This window comes from Triturus cristatus, chromosome 5_1, assembly GCF_964204655.1.
Source record: "Triturus cristatus chromosome 5_1, aTriCri1.1, whole genome shotgun sequence".
Classification (NCBI taxonomy): Eukaryota; Metazoa; Chordata; class Amphibia; order Caudata; family Salamandridae; genus Triturus; species Triturus cristatus.
This window is the reverse complement of record NC_140587.1, coordinates 466,135,528-466,156,339: the sequence shown is the minus strand read 5'-3', so window position 1 is coordinate 466,156,339 and position 20,812 is coordinate 466,135,528. Positions and strand designations below refer to the sequence as shown.

The 20,812-nt window shown below is 41.4% G+C and overlaps 1 protein-coding gene across 1 annotated transcript in view; it reads left to right on the top strand.

The window, feature by feature from the left end:
• NECAB1 (N-terminal EF-hand calcium binding protein 1) overlaps positions 1 to 20,812 on the top strand; it is a 1,647,431-nt gene that overhangs the window by 978,452 nt on the left and 648,167 nt on the right. Inside the window, exon 5 of the mRNA XM_085605303.1 lies at positions 13,506 to 13,603. Within this exon, the coding sequence (XP_085461429.1) occupies positions 13,506 to 13,603 (98 nt within the window). The remainder of the gene's footprint in view (positions 1 to 13,505; positions 13,604 to 20,812) is intronic.

Sequence of the window (20,812 nt, the reverse complement as noted above, 5' to 3'; positions counted from 1 at the left end):
CTGTATCAAGTACCTCACTTTCTACTTCTGTGACCTCAGGTGGAATTTCTCTCGTATTTACATGTGGAGCTTCTTTATCAAGAATTTCCTTGACAGTTTCCTCGATGTTCTCTTTTACATTTTCATGTACTTGCCCTTGTTCCATATCTGATTCTGAGCTAGTGTCAGAAATCTCTAATCTCCTTCTTAAGAGCAGAATCTCTGGTGCTATAACTGGACTTGATTCCAACTCCCCCCTTCCAGGAGTTGGTCTTGTTCTTGCTTCTTCTGAATCCGACTCGGAACTGGTGTCAGATTCTTCCAAGTATTCCTCTTCAGGGTTATTTACTGGACTAGGGATTTGCAAGGTATGACTCGCATGAATCCAATTCTTCACTCTTGCACATTTCACAGCTGTCGTCGTGGTCAAGATCACTTGACGTGGTTTTCCCCACCGTGGGACCAGAACATTTCTTCTTCTATGCACTTTAATTCTTACCCAGTCTCCTGGACTTAAATCATGAACTGGCTTCTTTTCAAGAGTGGTTGCATCCGGTCCAACCTGATGAAACACATAATGAACGGAATCAGCCAACCCCTTGCAATAATCCAACACTAAGTCATCAGATATAGGCAGTAGTTTGTTGACAGGAACAAAAACATGTCTCATTGCCCTCCCCATTACAATTTCGTGGAGACTCAGTCCAGTATTCCTATCAGGGATATATCTAATAGTCATGAGCACTAGAGGCAAGACATCAGGCCATTTCAAACCTGTGGCCAAACACATTTTCCCCAATCTATTTTCAATGGTGCCATTCACTTGTTCTACCATTCCAGAAGCTTCTGGGCGATAAGCACAATGCAGTTTTTGCTGTACATTCAATGCTTCACGAATCAGTTTCATGATTTCATTATGAAAATGCTTCCCTTTATCTGATTTGATCGTGACTGGGAAACCAAATCTGGGAATTAATTCCCTCAATAGGAGTTTTGCTACTGTAATTCCATCACTCCTACTAGTCTGGTACGCTTCCACCCAACGTGAAAATAAGCAAACTACTACTAAAACATACCTCAGCCTATTGCAGGGGGGCATTTCAATGAAGTCAATCTGCATTCTGGTGAAAGGCCCTCCTTCCCTTCCAATAGTTCCTAGACTCACCACTGTTTTTCTTCCGGGATTGTATTGCTGACATATGAGGCATCTCTGACACAGGCTCTCAGCTACAAGCCTAAATTTGGCATTATACCATGTCTGTTTGAAAATCCTAATCATAGCATCCCTCCTTACATGTGCCTGTCCATGATACATACGTGCCATGGTAGAGACCATGCTATCACGCATGACTGGTCTTCCATCCCGATAAACCCAAACGTGGTCTGTCTCTCGGGGTGCGCATCCTGATTTTATCCACTGTTTCCTTTCCTCATCCCCTGCCTCTTCTTGTAACTGTCTCACCTCCTCCCACGTATTCACAGTGTTAGTAAAAAGTAAGGGACATGAATTCATCTCCTTTTCTCTTCCTCGATTAACCGAATTCTGATTGCGCGCACAATATTGCGCCATGTCATTTGCAAACTCGTTCCCCACCGACACATAGTCAGTGGTCTTTGAATGGGCAGCACATTTTACTACTGCCAATTGCTTAGGCAGCTGTATCGCCTCAAGCAATTTCCCAACCACTGCAGCATTCCTTATAGGAGTTCCACTCGATGTCAAAAACCCTCTTTGGGACCATATTTGCCCAAAGTCACACTCCACCCCAAAACCATACTGACTATAGGTAATCACAGTGACTCTCAGATTCTTTCCCAATTTGCACGCTCTTGTTAATGCAAACAATTCAGCAACCTGGGCTGATCTCACTCCTATCAGGCAAGACGCTTCCAGTACAGCCGCTACAGTACATACTGCATACGCTGCACTCAAAATCCCTTCTTCTGTTCTTAAACATGATCCATCCACAAACATCACATAGTCACTTTCTTTCAGAGGCACATCTTTTATATCAGGGCGTGGTTTAGTGCAAAAGTCAAGCACTTCCAGACAATCATGATCCACGTCATCCCTTACTTCCACATTCTCAGCATCAGGCAAAAACGTTGATGGGTTCACATTGAGACACCTCACAAGGCTCACATTTGTTGCACCTAAAATGACCTTCTCATACTTAGTTAGACGGCTATGCGTCATAAACTGGGTGCGACTCCTAATTAAAAGGATCGCCACATCATGAGGCACAAACACTCTCACAGGATATCCCATCACAATTCCTTCACTCTGTTCCAAGCTCTTACAGGTAGCCACTACAGCTTTCAAACAACCAGGTAATGCCACAGCTACAGGATCTACTATAGCCGAAAAATATGCAATAGGTCGCCTCAATTTTCCATGTTTCTGTACCAGTACAGAAAGTTCACACCCATTCCTCTCGCTGCAATGGAGCTTAAACTCCTTTTCGTAGTCAGGCATGCAGAGAGCTGGGGCTTCACACAAACAATCTCTTAACTGTTTGAAAGCCTTCAGCTCCTCCTTATTAAATTCAAGGGGGTCCTTCACATCACTCTTTGTCAATCGTACCAGAGGTTTTGCCATCAGTGAGAAGTTGCTGATCCACTGACGGCAATATCCAACCATTCCAAGAAACATTCTCACCTCTCTTTGAGTCATTGGTGCTCTCATTCCTTTGATTATCCTGATCCTATCTGCAGTCACCTTTCTCAGCCCTTTTTCAATTTTAAGCCTAAATACTGTACTTCCTTTTGGCAAAATTGTGTAATTTTGATGGGGATACCTTAAGTCCTCCATCCGCCAAATGATTCAGTAACGCAACAATATCCACTACACAGGCTTCTCTGGTTCTCGATGCCACCAGTAGGTCATCGATATATTGGACTAGTACTCAACTTTCGGGCATTTTTAAATCTTCTAGGGACTTCTTCAGAATCTGATTGAATATTGATGGACTTTCTGTATACCCCTGTGGGATAAGGCACCATGCCAAAGTAAGCTCACCAAACCGGAATGCAAAAATCTGTTGGCTGTCAGAGTGCAATGGGATGGAAAAGAAAGCATGACACAGATCAATGACTGTGTACCATTCTGCATCATGAGGAATCTGGTATAGGATCACAGAAGGGTTTGGTACGATGGGACAACATGATACAACAATTTTATTCACTTTTCTCAGGTCTTGTACTATCCTGAAAGTTCTGTTAGGCTTTTTCAGACCCATAATGGGCAAATTGCATGGACTACTCATTATCTCTCTCAAAATACCTTGTTCAATCATTCTGTCTATAATAGGAGTTACTCCTGCAATTATCTCAGGTGTCAGTTTGTACTGGGGAATATTTGGGTAACTTATTCCTTCTTTTACATTAATTTTTACGAGATCTACATTTCTCATTAGTCCCATGTCTTCCCCTGTGAAATCATATACCTCGGGTCTCACTGTTTTCTTCAATTCTTGAGGCAGTTCCTCGGGATCAAATACAACAAATGCCTCAGTAACCTCAGGTTCCAGATTGGCCATAGTCATTTTGTATAATACATCCTCATCAGGAGTCTCAAAAGCTATGCCATCAGGAGTACAGAAGTTCGTACAATTCATCTTACACAACAAATCCCTCCCTAACAAATTCACAGGGCTGGTGTCGCATACGACAAAGTGGTGCAGGTCGGAAAATGTCCCTATTTTAGCTTTAACTGGTTCAGTAAGATATGTTTTTATCTGTCTGTTTGAGACTCCAACGACTTGGATTGTGTCATCCGAGAGAGGAAGATTTTTAACGTCAGCTGATCTAACAGTTGAGCGAGTAGCACCAGTATCTACTAGGAAAGTAATGTTTTCGTCATTTATCTTTCCGTCCACAAAAGGGCCTGTCTGGTCTACTTCCAGAGTTGCACCAAGTACGCACTCTTCTTTCTCTCCTCGGCACCGTCAATAACTTTCTTCTGACTCACTCTCATCGCGTTGCAGCCAATACTGCGAAACAGCACTAGCGCGTGGCAGCTTAGTTACCTGTTCCTCGGTGTAGAATCCTGTCTCATTACTGTATCTCTGAAGGTTTACACTCTGTGGAAAAGGTGGTTTTGGCACCTGACACTGTTGGGCAACAACCTGCTGCTGTCGCTGCGGTTGACAACTCACCTCATTCTGCACCTGTGGATTTAATAATGCATTATTGCCATTAGCACTTGGGGGTAGTTTACATTCGGATTTCCAATGCCCTACATTCCGCAATTATGACATGGCCACTTCTTTTTGGCTTCGTCTAAACTAATCTGTCCTTTTCCCTTCCGAATATTGGGTTTTTGTTTCACATGGCTCATGCCATTTGCCTGTTCAATCAGTTGGGCTTCCTGTCTTTCCGCCACCTTAACCTGAGCCCACATGGCCTTTTCTTTTAGCTTACGTTCATTGGCTTCAATTTCGTCGCTAAAATATTTTGCATGCCTCAATACTTCGTCTATCTTTTTATTCTGCCAATCCACAGTATGCTGTTTTATCATTTCGCTTACTTCAGGTCGCAACCCATACACAAATCGATATACAAAATTACTTAAATCTTTCTTACTCAAATTCTCATCACCGCTGTATTGTTTAAACACCAATAACAATCTCTCATAATAGGCATGTACAGATTCTTTTACTTCCTGGTGAGTTCTATCAATTTTTACCCAATCAGTTTCTTTTGGATTTACTTTTTCAAGAAGGTAACTACCTGTTCGTATTTTCTCATTACTTCTGGATCAGGGGCACCTGTTTTAGGATCCCTAGGGTATTCCTGAGTGGGCCAACCTACTGTAATTTTACATTCTGCCCATAGATCTACTGACACAATTATATCGAACAGACCATTCAAATCTATCCATAGTACTTTTGATAATTTGACAAACCTTTCTACCTGCCGGTACCACTCCACCGGCTTCTCGCATAGTCGGGGAAAGTCATTTGTAAATGATAAAATGTCCTGCCTAGTCCAAGGAACATGCACATAGCCCCCTTCTGGGATTTCCCTCATGGGACACTCAGTTACCACTGTCTCTTTTTCTCTTACTGGGAAAGCTGAAAAAGTCTTGTCTGTTGCATCGTCTTGTTTCCGAAACCACCTGCTCTTTCATTTATCTACATCGCCCCATTTCCTTAGCAAAACAATCAGCTCTTTAAATTGAGTTAATCTTCCTGCGGTATTCAAATTCTCAATGTCTTTTTCAGCAAAATCTACTCTTTATGGTTTCTGTAATGTTTATTCTCTCAAAATCAATACGCATTTCACTTGCCACTTCTTCCAATTTCTCATGCAAACTTCTCGCCCTCCATGTATACTTTTACATAGAAACATTAGCTCTTCATCCTGATATGCTTTTAACTTTTCTGTGGGAATAGTCCCTACTATCAATTCTTCCAAAGTTATTTTTAATTTTGCCACAACTAAAGGTCGAGGTTCAGCATCTTTTCGCTGTCGGCTCCTTAACCATTCACTTAGTTCATCAGAAGTAGGACCTACAGGGATCATTTCATTCCTCACTCACTCTAGCCTCCTTTCTGGGGATTCTGGTGCCGATTCTGTTATCATCAATGTTTTATTTGTTGGACTTTGGTTTACTGTCAAATTTTTAGGAGTACTTAACCCAGATGTTTCTAACCAATTGTCCCCATGTATTGTCTCCGGAATCCCTTTTCCCCGTTTCAGTTTGTTTATCACTATTGTAGGGGGTCGTTAGACAATGCTCACTATCTTTCTGCTTATCAAAGACAGGCATCACTGGTCCTATTGTTACAGGAACAGTTACAGCTTCCATATTTTTGGTCAATTCCCTAATCTTTTCAGTTAACTCCAGGGTAGTTCTAGCTAACTCAGCTGAGTTTTCATTTGCCATTCTAACGGGCTGTGTATTTTCAGATTCCCTAATTGGATTGTTTTCCCCTAAATCAGGTGGCGTTGGCTCAAAAGTGTTATTTAGTTGTGCCTCTTTTGCTGGCGCACTTGGCGTCAAAACGTGGAATTTGGTTGGTACGGGGGAGTAATTTCATAAAACATGTCCTCGAGTACATCATCCTCCGACTCATTCACACCATACTTGTAGCCTTCTGGCCCTGTATTGTTTCTCTTCTCTGTACACTTTCTACTAGTTTCTTCAGCATTTCTCATAGGAAACATCCCATCAGCCATATTTGCACTACGCCATCTCCTCATCCTGTCATCATGATTCTCCTGTCCACACAGTCTCCCAAACATGTATTTATACCTTCCGCCACTCCGCTGTCGCTCCCTTTCATACATCTCATCTTCCCATTCCGTTAACGCTTCAAACTGAGTAGTTCTAGGTTTCGGATCTAGTCTCATCATCCTTTCTCCTAAATTCCTTAATACCGCTAAACTAAAACAGTGATTTTCGGAGAGTGCTAACACTCCATCTTCTTTGGTATACTTTGCCCAATTATCTAATCAAATACACGCATGGTACCCATATTTCACCACCATAAAGGATGCGGGCAATTTCAGTGGGGGAAGTATCTGTCCTTCCGTAGCCACAATTGGCTTATCCTGTTTAAATAAGTTCTTGAGTTTTCCAAACCATGATTTTTTCTCTTTGTCTGGCGTATCGTAATACATCATTTTCCTTATCCTGTATCGCTAACTTTCCTCTACGACTATTCTGTGGTCTTTTCCAATCGTAGCGTGACTCACTCTAACGCACCAATCCGGGGCGTTTTACGTGACCCTGTAATTCTCCAATCCTAGCACGGCTGACACTAATGCACCAATCCGGAGCGTTTACGTCACCCTGTAATTCTCCAATCCTAGCGCGACTCACACTAATGCACCAATCCGGAGCATTTAACGTCTCCTGATGGCTGGCCAATCCCAGCGCGACCTCTCTGACGTCAGCTTTTCTCGCTACTCCTGCTTCTGCTGACCCCTCCTTTACAATTTTTATCGACAAACTTTCTTCACGTTCTCTTTCACTCAAAATCTGTTAGTAACGACATAAAACACCACCATTGTCTGCTTTGCTAAACAAAGAAATAGTTTTGACCTTTTACCCAAGAATTCCGTATTTCTCGAGAGCAGCGCTCACCTCTGCCCTTCCGCAGAATTATTCCATTCGCCGATAAAGTAGCACTTCCCTCTACTTTACCCTTCTAACAAGCAAAGGCTAACCGTTTCTCTGGGGATAAAACACATGTGGAGACTACAATGCTCCTGAGAATTAAGGCCAGAGTTTCACAAGAAAACCGAGTGCTATTTCACTTACACACATTCATACAAAACATGTAGTCCATTTGCGCAAGAATTTTGTATTTCTCGAGAGCAGCGCTTACCTCTGCCCTTCCACAGAATTATTTTATTTGTCTATAAAGTAGCACTTCCCTCTACTTTACCCTTCTTACAAGCTTAGGGGAGACCTATTACCTTTCCAGTGATAAGTGTAATCAGAGCTCACAATTGACTCCTGTTCTTAAGACTGAAATTTCACAGGTGGCCTTCGCTATCCATGCACCACTTTCACACCAAAAATATCCCTACCGATAACACACGACGATATTATCAATTCGAACCCAGACAATGCGTCATGCGACTCCAATCGTCACACGTTTTCCCCCTGTAAGTACAGGGCAACAAGACAATACACTGTGCGACTTCACTTGCCACACGTTTTCCCCGTGTACCTACAGGGCATCCAACTTCCTACATCCCAGAAGTCTTCAAAAACAACATAGAAGGCAAGACGACTCAACATAGACTGTTAGTAAATAAATCAATAGTCCATCAATCATCCGTCAATCAATAATCAATAATCACCAAACCAATACAATAAAACAATCAATCTGCTACCAGAAAAACTGATCCAGCGGAAAGGGGCAAATTTATATATCCTCTCTGTGTCACAGATCCATCACCACACTTACTCATTCACACACGCGTTCATTGGTGGGGCCCATAACACCAACACTCGCACTTACACACTCGTATCTGTACACAGGAGGATGAGAAATCCGCTGGACATGTGGGGGTACCTTATTACCTAAAAGGAAGGAAATGTGTTACAATGTATACATTTTAACATCAATACCTATAGGATCCTAACCTTAACATCAAGGCACTCCACCACTTGATCGACGGACCAATTAGTTGGACTGGTTGATGGTGATCTAGAACCAGCTAAAACACATTAAAGCTTTGGAATCTTTATTTAATGCCCTACTTAAAGAACCACAAATACATTCTCTGTTTAATCAATGTTTAGTTTATCTAATTACTTGCTTTCAGTTGCATAATTTAGCATTTCGGTCAACAAAGTTCAAATTTAATTAATCAACACAATTTAGCATGACATTTATATTTACCTATTCTTGCTATCGGGGTTCTTTTCTCTAATTCTGTTAGCTCTGCATAACTCAAATCCCTTCTGATAAATCGTCCCAATCAAATGCCGGGCAAGACTCAAAAGTTCCTTTGCTCAACACGACACAGTCCCAAAGATATCCAAAGGACCAAGCAATCGTGCAAGCAAATCGATCACGCAAATTCGGGACACCCCTCCGGAACGCACTAACTTCTCTCTCAAATCTACTATCCTTTTATAATAAATTCTGGTGAATGTGTAACTTCCGATTGGTTGAACCCTTTAAAGTTGCAATATGGTCCTTTATTTCTCATAGTCCTGGGTTCTCATAGAATTTGCTATGTCATTCTCTTAGCTCATCCAGTTCTCATGCGAAAAGGTCTCACGTATCGACATGTTGACCTTCCGTTATAGGTGGTTATTGTTCTTTTCAGATCATTCACACTGACTGAAATCTGGCAGTCCTCCACGTTCAGGAACACTGTGCTCTGAATTGAGGATGCCTGGAGATCTTCGGAGCCATCCGAGTCTGCGCAGTAGACATCGCGCTTACAAGACGGTGGCCACTTCCGAACTCCATTTTGAATATTATGGCTTGGTAGGCCCGAATGCCAACTTAAGCAAAACAAACATAAAACATAATTTATATACGGAAATTCTAAACCCACACTAATCCCATTATATATTAGTATTTTCCTGGCTTATAGCGACATTTAAAGCAATAATACTCACCATTTGGTCCCAGCAGAAACGCGAACATCACAAAAGCAACACAAATCATGCAATTTCTATCACCACACCTTCTATTGTTTATATGCGTACCACAGTTAGTCATTACAGTTATTCTGCCATGCAAATAGCAATTAGTCCCGCTTGTAATTTGTGTTTATCAAGGTGCACTTTGTTGGCTAATAAATCATGGCACACAGTTAATACAGGTTAATATATAAATTGATTACGTCATTAGTATTTTCTTGCAAAATAGAGAAGGTATACAAAATGTTGTTTTACCTGCTCCATCATATACAACAGGAGCCCACCCCAGGGGCCAAAATCATGAAAAAAGGGGAAGGGGCCATGAGCCCACTCCGCCTTAAAAAACATAAGCTCCTGTGGCCAAACCCCTGCCACGCACGGTCAAAGGACATGTGTGGCGGTGTTTGACTTTACGTGTGCTAATAAAATGTTGCTTTACATTTTTTTTAAAACCTACAATTTCAGAGAAAAAAACAAAGGTTAAAGTAATTTTATAGTTAGGTGAATATGTCAGTGACAGCATTAATGCTTTGAACTAAAAAAACACAGAAATTCACCAGTTATAGTCAGCACAGCTAACTATAACTTGTGCCCCACCATCCACTTCTTATGACCTCTTATATTACACCGCTCATGAAGTGATCTATGACATCTTTTAGTACATCACTGTTTGTTCTATATAAGGAGATTGTGTAATGTAACATCTCTACAACATAAGTGAGTGGTATGGTCTCAAGAGAGGGAAAGGGTGTGTATCCAGCTAGTACTGGCCATGTAATCCTTCTCTACTCGGAGGACCCAATCTAATATTCCTGTCTACGTCTGTGTCTGTGGTACCTCATAAGCAAACCAAGTTTAATGCTCTTGTTAAGTTATAGGGATTTCCAAATACTTGTATGCCCTATACGGCGGTTTTGCTAGTTTGTAACCCTGAAAATGCCCTGAGGTAGTGTTTATAACCTCGACTCCACCCAGGAGTAAAATGTTTCAAAGGCATATGCTGCATGTGCAGCTATTACAATTGTCACTTCTCTCCCTGCATCCAGAACATCTCTATTCTTGAGATGTTGTGTAACAGCATTTTCAGTAATTTACTACTATCGCAACAGGAGCTGCCATTTTAATTGAAAATATTCAATAAACATGAGATTAAAAAAACACTGAAAACCCCTTTTAGGGAATAACCGTTTAAGAGCCAAGGTCGAGTGTCCCACATTAATAGGTGATTTCTTTTTTCCTGCAGGAGATAACCATGATTACTGCGGACGTCTGTGTACCTGTAATGATAGTTCTCTTGTGTGTGCATATTCAAAAGCTATTCAAAGGTTAAAAAAATCTGAATTCCTCACATTTGGTCTCATATTACATAAACTAGGGCTCTGGCCTAGCTCTACAAGGTTTGGCTTTCCCACCCACAAGTGAGTGAACCTGGTTCAGCACACCAATGCTTGAGCGTGGAAGTCCAGGTTGTTATAGCCTCACACAACCTGACTTAACATACTTGTTGATGTGGGGTCCATGATTTCTGGGTTACTAACAGTCCAATTAAAGGATCAGGGATGCAGTTGTAATTCAAACCAAATTTGGTTCTTTGGAATACCACACACAAGTACTGCGTTAGGAAAAGACACTATATACGTTTAAAATTGTTTCTTTCAACAGACACAGCCTGTGTGTTGATTTATACATGACTAATACCCAGACAGAAGATAATTAAAACAACACTAATGCAGGCCCTTAACAGTGAGAATATTTTGACCATTTCTAACATGTTCCTGGCAATACTACTTCTATGTGCTACACTATGAGAGCATGGAGTAGTTATCTTGCAGCGAGTTCCGTGAAAGATAATAGCATGCGACATATGGGTCAAAGGCAGACAATCTAAATTAACAGGCTCAAAATGGAGTCTGGCCATGGCATCTATACAACAATGTACATCTCTATCTCAATTGTGCAGTGCTCCTAAACGTGTTAAGGGGAAAATTTGCAATTTTTAAGATAATAAACACATAAAAAGTAGCTTTCAATTGGTGTGTGTCTCTGAAGATTGTACAGAGCACACATAACATATGAAATTATATCCTGACAGTCCTGAAACCAAAGAAACAGTCTACAATTAAGCAAACAATGTACCCACAGTATTCCACACTTTGGGGATTTAGAAACTTTGTAGCAGGGACAGCTGTCCTTGGCCAGTCAGCCAAATCACAGTGAAAAAGTATACACTCTTTCCAATACTAACAATTTTCTGTCTGTTTTGCAGTATTCCCTATCCGTGACAAAATATATCGTTTTTCACTTCACTCTTCAGGATTAATATACAGTGAAGTTTAATCAATTCATTGAATACCGTTAGAAACAATAATAGCAGCAGATGACATATTGTGATTAGGGTCTGGGATCCCTGATGAGGGTTACTCAACCCACCAAGTCTCTCTCAGTGATTAGTCAGCATTTCGAAAAGCCACTGGACCACTTCCAACCCTCATGAGTCTTTTAACCTAATCAGGATGGCAGAGATGGCGAAAATGCTGTCTCACTGAAAAAATTGACTAATTGAAATGGTAGCTGGTGCTCTAAATGTGCACACAATCCGAAAACGCTTGGTGGACTGGCCTGAGCTCATCTCTGCACGCCCGTGTCTGGCCTTACTTGTTTATCATACTTTCAAAGTTTACGATTTTATCCATGACTTTTTTACTTTCTACTTAACAATATTTCCTGGCCTATATCATGCATCCAGCACTTGATAGTAACAAAACCTCGATTTTACATTGCCACCTCTTGAACCACTTATCATTCAGCAAACAGTTAGCATTTAGCGAGCAAGTAAATGGTTCACTATTCCTATAAGCAGAAAAATTAGAAGTACTTCCAGATTTCAACAGGAACACTGACGCAAGTCGAGGAGCTTTCTGGAGAAGCAGAGACGTTCGGAGAACCCCTATTTGACATTAAGGGCCTGATTACCAGTTTGGCGGTCTTGGAGTGGGCCACCATGCCAGCGCCCCACTCCAAGATCACCAAACCTGTATGCAGACCGCCCACTGTATTCCGGGTAAAATCCTGGTGGTCGGTCCTGCGGCGGCAGTCCCACGGCAGTACCTTTCAAAGGCTCATATGTGAGCCCTAAAAAGGCAGTGCAGTGGGACCGCCACAGCATGTTCCAGCATGGCATGGACTGTGCATTCCATGCTGTGCTGGAACTGGGGGTGCAAACAGACAGAGGGGCACACCATGTGCCCCCTGCTTGCACTCCTGTGCACAGAGGCACCAGGTGGCCCTGTAGGGCCTCCTTAGTTTACTCATCGCCACACTTTTCATGGCGGCCTCACCGCCATGAAAACTGTGGCTGTGAGGAAACTTGTAATATGCTTGGTGGTGCTGCAGCGGCACCGCCAAGCATATTGCAGGCTTCAGACCACTGCAAGACTGCCAAGGATCGCGGATCTCTGGTGGTAGCAGCAGTCTAATGGCAGTCCGACCGCCCCGCTCGTAATGCGGCATTTGGACCACCGCTGCCACAGTAGCCGCACCACCACTGCATGTTTGGCGGTCCCCCGGACCGCCAATTTCATAATTAGCCCCTAAGATATTACAACATGACAGTTCCAGGGTTTGGGCTCCTTTAGTAGTGGGGTATATAGACTTTTATGAAAAAATGTTATTTGTTGCTCAATACAAAATATGCATCAAAGATGAGGAATACTGTGTGTTAGTGCAAAATGTAGTTTTGAAAAATACCATGTTCCATTTGATTCCAGGAATGCGCCATATTTAAAATGGTACTGGGTCATTTATTCAGTCTTCTATTTGGGGCGCCAACTACAGGAAATCTGACGAAGTCGACATTCTTCCACATAGTCAAGACGTTAGGCAACGGTGAGAGATGGAAAGACTTTGGAAGACTTCATATGGGCAGTGCTTAATTTGATGATACGCATGTGCCCGCTGCTGAATGGGGATATTGCTCTAAAGGCATTTTGGAGTATGTAATATAGTACCCTTGTTATTCTCTTTTACATACACTTATATGGCATTATGAATTGCTCCCATTGTATTTCCTTTTCCTAGAATATTTATTCGCCACCCTTGTCTCTGATTCTTTTTTTTTTGCAGTATATCCCTGTTGATTTTCATTTACATGCTTCATTCCACACAACGAAATTAAAAAAGTTGAACAGATTTTGTCTTTGTCGGTTCTTCAATGCGGTGACATTCACCTTATTTTTTATTTTTGCAGACTAAGGATCATGACATTTGCTCTAACTTGCAAGTTGCATGTGTGCACTGCATTTGAAAATTGGACATTGTCATATCTGCTGATTGTTCTCTTGCCTAAATTAATAGCGAAGCATTTATTTTACACACACAAGATGGACTAAAACATTTTTTTTTATTTCAGACTATTTTTCACAACACTTAGGGGAATATGGAAACGTTCTGGCTGCTTTGGAAGACCTCAACATTTCAATTCTAAAGGCTATGGACAAAACAAAGAAAGTAAGGCAAAGTTTGGTTAACCAGCTCTCTGAAAGTGGCCATAAATAAATGTAGTAATGGAAACGTGATCACTGTGATGTTTACCTTAATGTGCCCATGTGACTCTGGTATTCATAAAGTCCTCATTACAGGTTGGGAGGTAATCCCAATTCGGGGATTACAATTTTTTACTATAAAATTGTACTCTCAATTTACATTTTCTCCATGCATATTATACCAGGAAAAACCTAGTGAAATGTGTACATAGAAAAGTGTTCTGTATGTTGAAAAAAGGCAGGAATCAGTGTACAAATAATGATTTGTGTGGTGAAAACCTTGTCATGGGGTGGCAATCCTGAATCCTGGAGAAACGGAACCACGGTACTTGTAATTTGAGATGAGGTATTAACAATGAGGTTTACCTACTTTAAGTGTGAAATCTAATGCAACTGTATAGATCTGTGGCCATTTTCGGAATGTTTTGTTTGCATTTACATCTTTGACAGACAACTGTGATGAATTTCCTTATTGTTTTTTAAGTAAAGCAGGAGTGAAGGGAGTGACTTAAATCTAGGCAGAGCAGTTTTAAGAATAACATACTGTGAGCGATGTCATACGTATCCGTGGAAAGAACACCAAAAGCACTACGGGCCTCATTTATGCCATTTTGATGTAGGGCAGCTCAGCAAGGGACCTTGCTGCGCTGCCCTACGCCAAAGTGAAAAGGCAGGAATGCACCTAATTTAAGCAATATGGTCCATTCCTGTCCTTTGCCCCTGCGCTGGCTCTGTTTCGGCAGCCTGGCGCCAATGTAGGCACCCTTGCTAAATGGTGCAAGGGTGCCTCCATTGCAGGCAGGATTGTTTTCGTGCAGGAAGGTTCACCTTCCTGCACAAGAACAACCCTAAGAGACGTTTTCCTCTTCCTATGTGTGCTGCAGAGTTTTCAGCTTGCTGATCCAATGACAGTGCAGGATCCCAGTTGGAAGGATTTTAAGTATTGATCATCAGTACACAATTGATTTTTAAGAATTGATAACATCTTAACGAACAATACACCACAATGTACCCAACTTTAGATCACAAAGTTACTTCAGCTCAAAATTCACTGACGAGTTCAAATTGAATCAAACCTCCACCAGCCTGAAGATGAATGATGAGCTACTGAAGACATCCCTGTGGCACAATGTTCAGTATTGGTGTATGTTAATTCTACTAACCAAAACATTTTATTTAAATCCTCTTCTTGCAACAATGCTTGTTGCCTCAAATACCGATTCCATTGTTCTATCTGCCCATCTGTCTGAGGATGATAACTAAAAAACTGACTGTTTTACACAATTCAGATCAGATTTTTTAATAAATTGAAATCCCATCAGTTATGAAAACCTGTGGTATTCCATGCAAGCACATACTATGATGTGCAAAGGTCTGTGCTAACTCCTAAAAGGGCAAGCTGGATATTGTCATAAAATGTCTCTTTTTTGTCAAATCATCAACAGCCAGCTGTACAGTTTAGACCTTTGGGTAATTCTATAATAAACTCCTTGGATACTGTATGCCAAGGTGTAGGTGGAACAGGCAATGGTCTAAAAAGCTCCTTAGGTCTAGTACTTGAGCTTGTAATTTCAGCACACATAGAACATGGCTGACGAATTGAGATATTTTTGTAGGCCAACTCAATTTACAGATTTTAACTCTGGCTAATGCTTCAGCAATACTGAAATCCCCAGCAGACTTACAATTATGAAACCAGCTCATAGAATATTGACTTAACTGAGAATAAGGTAAATACATAGTCTATCCCTCATGCAGAATTCAACTTTCTCAACCCATCTTTTATTTTTCTTCTAAGTTAGGTTTCCTTATAAATAACTGTAAATGTGAAGGGACTTCTGTAAGGAAGGAATCAACCCACAAAAATGGTATAGAGTGATTATTCTGCACCTACATGGCAGAATCAAAGGAAATGCAGTAACTTTCCACTATTAGGCCCAGGTTTATAATTTATCACAAAGCTATACTCCACCTGGGTTTTCTGTGAGTTCATGTCCTGGCTCACTTTAAAAAACAATAGATTTCTGTGAACTATAAATATGTTTACTATTTTTTTTAGCTCCAGTACAGAATGTCTTCACTCTTGAAAAAATCTCTTTCTTGCTAAACGTTTTTTGTGTGTGAGGGTGTGATTTAATTTTGCAGGGGATCTTCTAAGAAAAATAGGCTACTGAATGCACCTATTCAATTGCAGAGTTTCTCTTGGACAAAACCCCTCCCGTAGAATGTTACGATGCATCAATTTCTACATTAAACAGAAGTACATTTGAATGCTGCAAAAAAGGGGCACAAGAGAACCATTTATTTAAAAACAAAAGCTTGGTCAGCTTTCAGCAAGGAATTTTGCAGAGCAAAAATTGATTAATAAATCCTCTATAAAAATTAGCAAGCCTAGTAATCTTTGCACAGATTTTACAGAAATAGGTGTAGGCTATTGGATTGTTGTTGAAACTTTATTTTTATCATTTGGAATACCCTGAGGACTGATTGAACACAGGAGAAATTATTTAGAGGTTGTGTGAAATGCACATTTATCTATTTTAGCGTAGGTACTCTGAACCCCTCCAGCACTATTTTAACATGTTGCTAATGCGTCTCCAAGGAATCAAAATATATCAAGGTGTCATATAAGTAAATCATGCAAAATACATTTATAAACCTCTCCAGACTTAATCTGTAAAATGTTGAACAGCCACTAGAGCATTGCAGGTTCAGAAGGGCAAGACTTGATATTCAAATAAATCCAACTTATTGTGAAACAGATTTCCACTCATCGCCATCTCAGGCTCTGAGTAAATGAGAAACTCCTCTGAGATCAAGCTTGGCAAAAATCTTTGCCTGTTTAAGCTGATCTTGAAGAGCAAATATCAGAAGTAATGGATATCTATTTTACTGTACGACTGTTGATTACAACTGACTGTGATGGCTTAATGGACAAATCATCTAACTAATGTCAAAGATGTTCTATCACAGATTCTGTGATTTCATATACTTGACTACAAGGTATAGCTGTTTGAAAATATAGATTGATCTTGTAATGACATTCTGAATGTGGATATCATAAACACGCTTTTTTCTTATCAAACACATCATGAAAGCTTTATGGTAGTTACCACAAAGAATAACATGAGAGATTATAATTCCTGCTAATACTGTTGAAGGGCAGAATTAGGGTAATTGACTGTTTGGTAAACATTTGTTAGTAAAATATTCAGAATTCAATTGCAATGTTCTTGCTGCCCAATCAGTGTTAGAATTCTGCAGCCTCAACAATGGCATTCCCATGATCACCTTAAATAGAGGTACAACAATCAAATCAAATCAAATAATTTCAAGATAACTTCCAAAACATGCTAGAGTAGTAATATACATATGGAAACAGTCAGGCTGGGAAGAAATCGTTGAACTATCTCCTGCCTTAGCCTCTTCAGGAGTTGTTTTCCTAATAACTGGTATCTGTAAAGTTTTGAGCAAACTTAGGGGCCGATTACGATGTCGCTCGGAAAGCTTCCTCCCGACAGTGGGAAACTCCTTAACTGCGTCGCAGCCCTTCTGACCGACTCAGTCGGTTTCCATTCCGACCGACCGCGATTAAGATCTTTGCGATCAGAATATAAACCGCGCAGTCAATCCGAATCGGTTCCATGTCGGTCGTAACCGCATTGTACACCCCTATGGACAGTGTTTCCGCTCTTGGGATTATGATGCTAGTTTCCAACAGCCTTTGCGCGTCGGCCTATCTGACATTGAAAGGCTGTCAGAAAGTGACTTTGGGGGACCCCTAGGTCCCTGTGGCCCATGGTTGAAGGCCGAGGGGGTACCTGAGGGATCCCCTTGGAAAACCTGCAGTGTGTGGCAGGCACCGTGGGGTGCCTGCGACAGGGGGCAGAGTTTTCCACAAACACCCCATTTCCTAATAGGAGCGTATGTTACGGCCGGGCGGAACACAAGCTCCCATAGGGAACAATGGGACTCTGACCGAACAGTGTTCGTTCGCATTGTAATCCGGCGGTCAGAACCGCCGAACGCAAGTCGGTCGGTCCCGATTCCGGTTGGTGTCGGACAGAGGCTTTCCGCCCGACATCGAAATGAGCCCCTTAATGTCAATATAAATCCCTGAGGCTACTGAATCTAATAGGTCCAAAATAATCCTTTTGTCCATCTGACATGTCATTTTCATAGTCACTGTCATGTGAACAACTGAAGACTGCATGCAATGCAATACCGAATTCAAAACTAACTTGGGAGTGAATTAGGATTTGTCAGGTGGCACTCTGTCCTTCAAGGTGGTGGATGGCATTAGCTCTGTCGCCCTGAAAAACTTTTGTCTGCCAAATTTAGAGATGATCAGCTGTCATCTCTATACAATGGAAGGAACCTCGAACATGGCAGTTCCTTTCAATGTACAAAAAGTCTGGTGGATGGGCAATGTTTGTTTTAATGGCCAGCTTCCTAATCTTTTCAAAGTTTTTGTTTTTCAGAACCAAGCTCCAGAAGATGGAGTTTGTTTCTCGAAAAACAACAAAAATCTAAAACCCCCACACCCTGAAGGTTTTCTCCCAGGATGTGGGGGCCTACATTGTTTTTACCTGTCCCTCACTGACAAGGTTTTCCTTGTGGTGTTGAACAGAAAATAAGACATTACACTATCTATACAAAATAGAGTGAGTGGTGTAAAGTCCTTCCTCTGACAATCCCTACTCAGTTGGGGCATAGGAGGAAGCTTTAAGTTAATATACGCAACATGGGTTCTTTTGAAAGAAACCATTGGCAACTGAGAATCCTATCCACAGAACTTTAAATCAGGCCATTAATTTCCTTACTCAACAACGCAGTTCCTTTCAATTTAGAAGAATGAAGTTTTACACCGACTATAACTTTCCTACCGGCATGTTTCTTCATAGAAAGGGCCTTTTGCACTACCTAATGACATAGGCTCAGAAACTTCAGAATTTCTATTCTTGTCTATTGTAGGATGTCCTACAAAGACCTTGTTTCTCTAAACACTGCACCACTATATCAATGAACTCCTATCACTTAGAAGATTGACTGCCTATGTAAAGATTGATGGCAGAATATAGACTTTTTCTCTTCAGGCAAACTAGCCAACTACTGGATTATTAAAAGTGGTTATAATACCTACTAAGTATTGATGGCCTTATTTCAAATTCTTGTCAAAGAAAGGGAGTGAGGGAGGAAGAGGAATAAAATAACTGGGTTCACCCTCCTCAGTAATACATCATAAACACACAAAAAGAAAGAATCCAGTTGAAGGACTAGCTATGGACAAACCCTCCACAAAGAGAGAAAAACACTGCTTTTCTTTGAAATCCCTCACCCACCAGTTTTGCTCCTTGGTGGCATGCTTCATCATTGGGGTTTTTCCCGATCCGCTGCGGAACAAGCCGTGCTGCGACCAGATGAAAAAGGCGGGAGCACTTTTTTTGTATTGTCTATGATGAAGACGGTAGTGTGGGAGGGAGTGGAGTGAAGGTGCTACACACATTTAAAAATACCTGACTAGTAGATCACTCTACTGTATTCCTGCCTCTAGTCGGTATGGAAAAGTTTGGTTAATATTGGTCAAAATCTTGAGAAAAACATTTTATTTTTGCTATGTAGTGTACACGAAAAAATAACGTTTGAATTGACTTGAAATCCAGTATATGTCAATGTCTATTGGTCTGGTTTTACCGACCACATCCAAGCTTCTGTGCTTACACTCCTGTTGCTCTGTCACATCCTGGCTGATATCAGCAGGCAGAGAACTGTATTGTTTCTAATAGTTTTGTTTAGGGCTCTCTCAACCACAACTTTATTGTTTTGCAAGCCGCATATTATATATAGAAAAAAATACATACTATTCCTCGCTCTCTTCCTTTAGGTTGCACTCTGGTCTGCAGGAGCAGTCACGATAACTTCTGACCTGCAGTTCTCCAAGTGGCTTCCATGTGGCACAAAGGCACTGGAGGGGAAATTACCCCATATACTTTCTTTTCTTCTTTCTGCCTTTTCTGATAGTTTGCTTCTCCAGAATCATGCTCTATGTCAACTTCCTGGTTCAAATGAGCTATTCTTCAAATCAATGTTTTATCCCAGTGCACAAAGAGAGAGGCTGGATCACCTGAGCAGGTTAATTGTAGACCCAGGTTAGCAGTCGTAAGTCAGGGATATAATGCACGCTTTACCAGCAGCAACATGTGACGGTGCTTGCTCCCAAGGACCTGCGTGGATGAGGTCCTAACTCCTTTGTTGCTTTCATTGACCCGTTTCTAGTCTGAGTAATTCCGGAACATAATGCACGCTTTACCAACATCAAGATGTTACTATGGTTGCTCCCAAGGACATGGGCGGATGTGATCAGAACTCCCTTGTTGTTTCCATCTACACTTTTGTAGAACCAGGTTAGCAGGAGTAAGTCATTGATATAATACATGCATCACCAACAGCAAGATGTGATGGTGCTTGCTCCCAAGGACCTGTGCGGATGTGGTTGTAACTCCTTTAATGTTTCCGTTTGCCCTTTTGTAGACCCAGGTTAGCAGGAGTAAGTCATGGATATAATGCATGCATCACTAACAGTAAGATGTGACAGTGCTTTCTTTCAAGGACTTGGGCGGATGTGGTTGTAACTCCTTTGTTGTTTCCGTTTGCCCTTTTGTAGATCCAGGTTAGCAGGAGTAAGTCATGGATATAATGCATGCATCACTAAAAGCAAGATGTGACAGTGCTTTCTTCCATGGACCAGGGCGGATGAGGGCGGATGTGGTTGTAACTCCTTTGTTGTTTCTGTTTTCCCTTTTGTAGACCCAAGTTAGCAGGAGTGATTCATTGATATAATGCATGCATCACTAACAGCAAGATGTGACCGTACTTTCTTCCAAGGACCTGGGCGGATGTGGTCATGACTCATTTGCTGTTTTCGTTTACCCATTTCCTTCCAAGAGCCGGAAACATTGACTCCCAAGTAGATGGGGACCTGGCCCGTTGTGCTCCAATTTCTTCCTCACAAACTCACAACCACCCTCTGTTTCCCACTCCCTCTCATATTCCGTCTCCCCTGCCCCATTCTTCTCTAACCATTCCTTTCTCCCTGTCACTCATGCACATTTCTCTCTAAACCCTCTTTCACTCTCTTTGTCTTCCACACACACACCCTGCTCCAGTATCACGC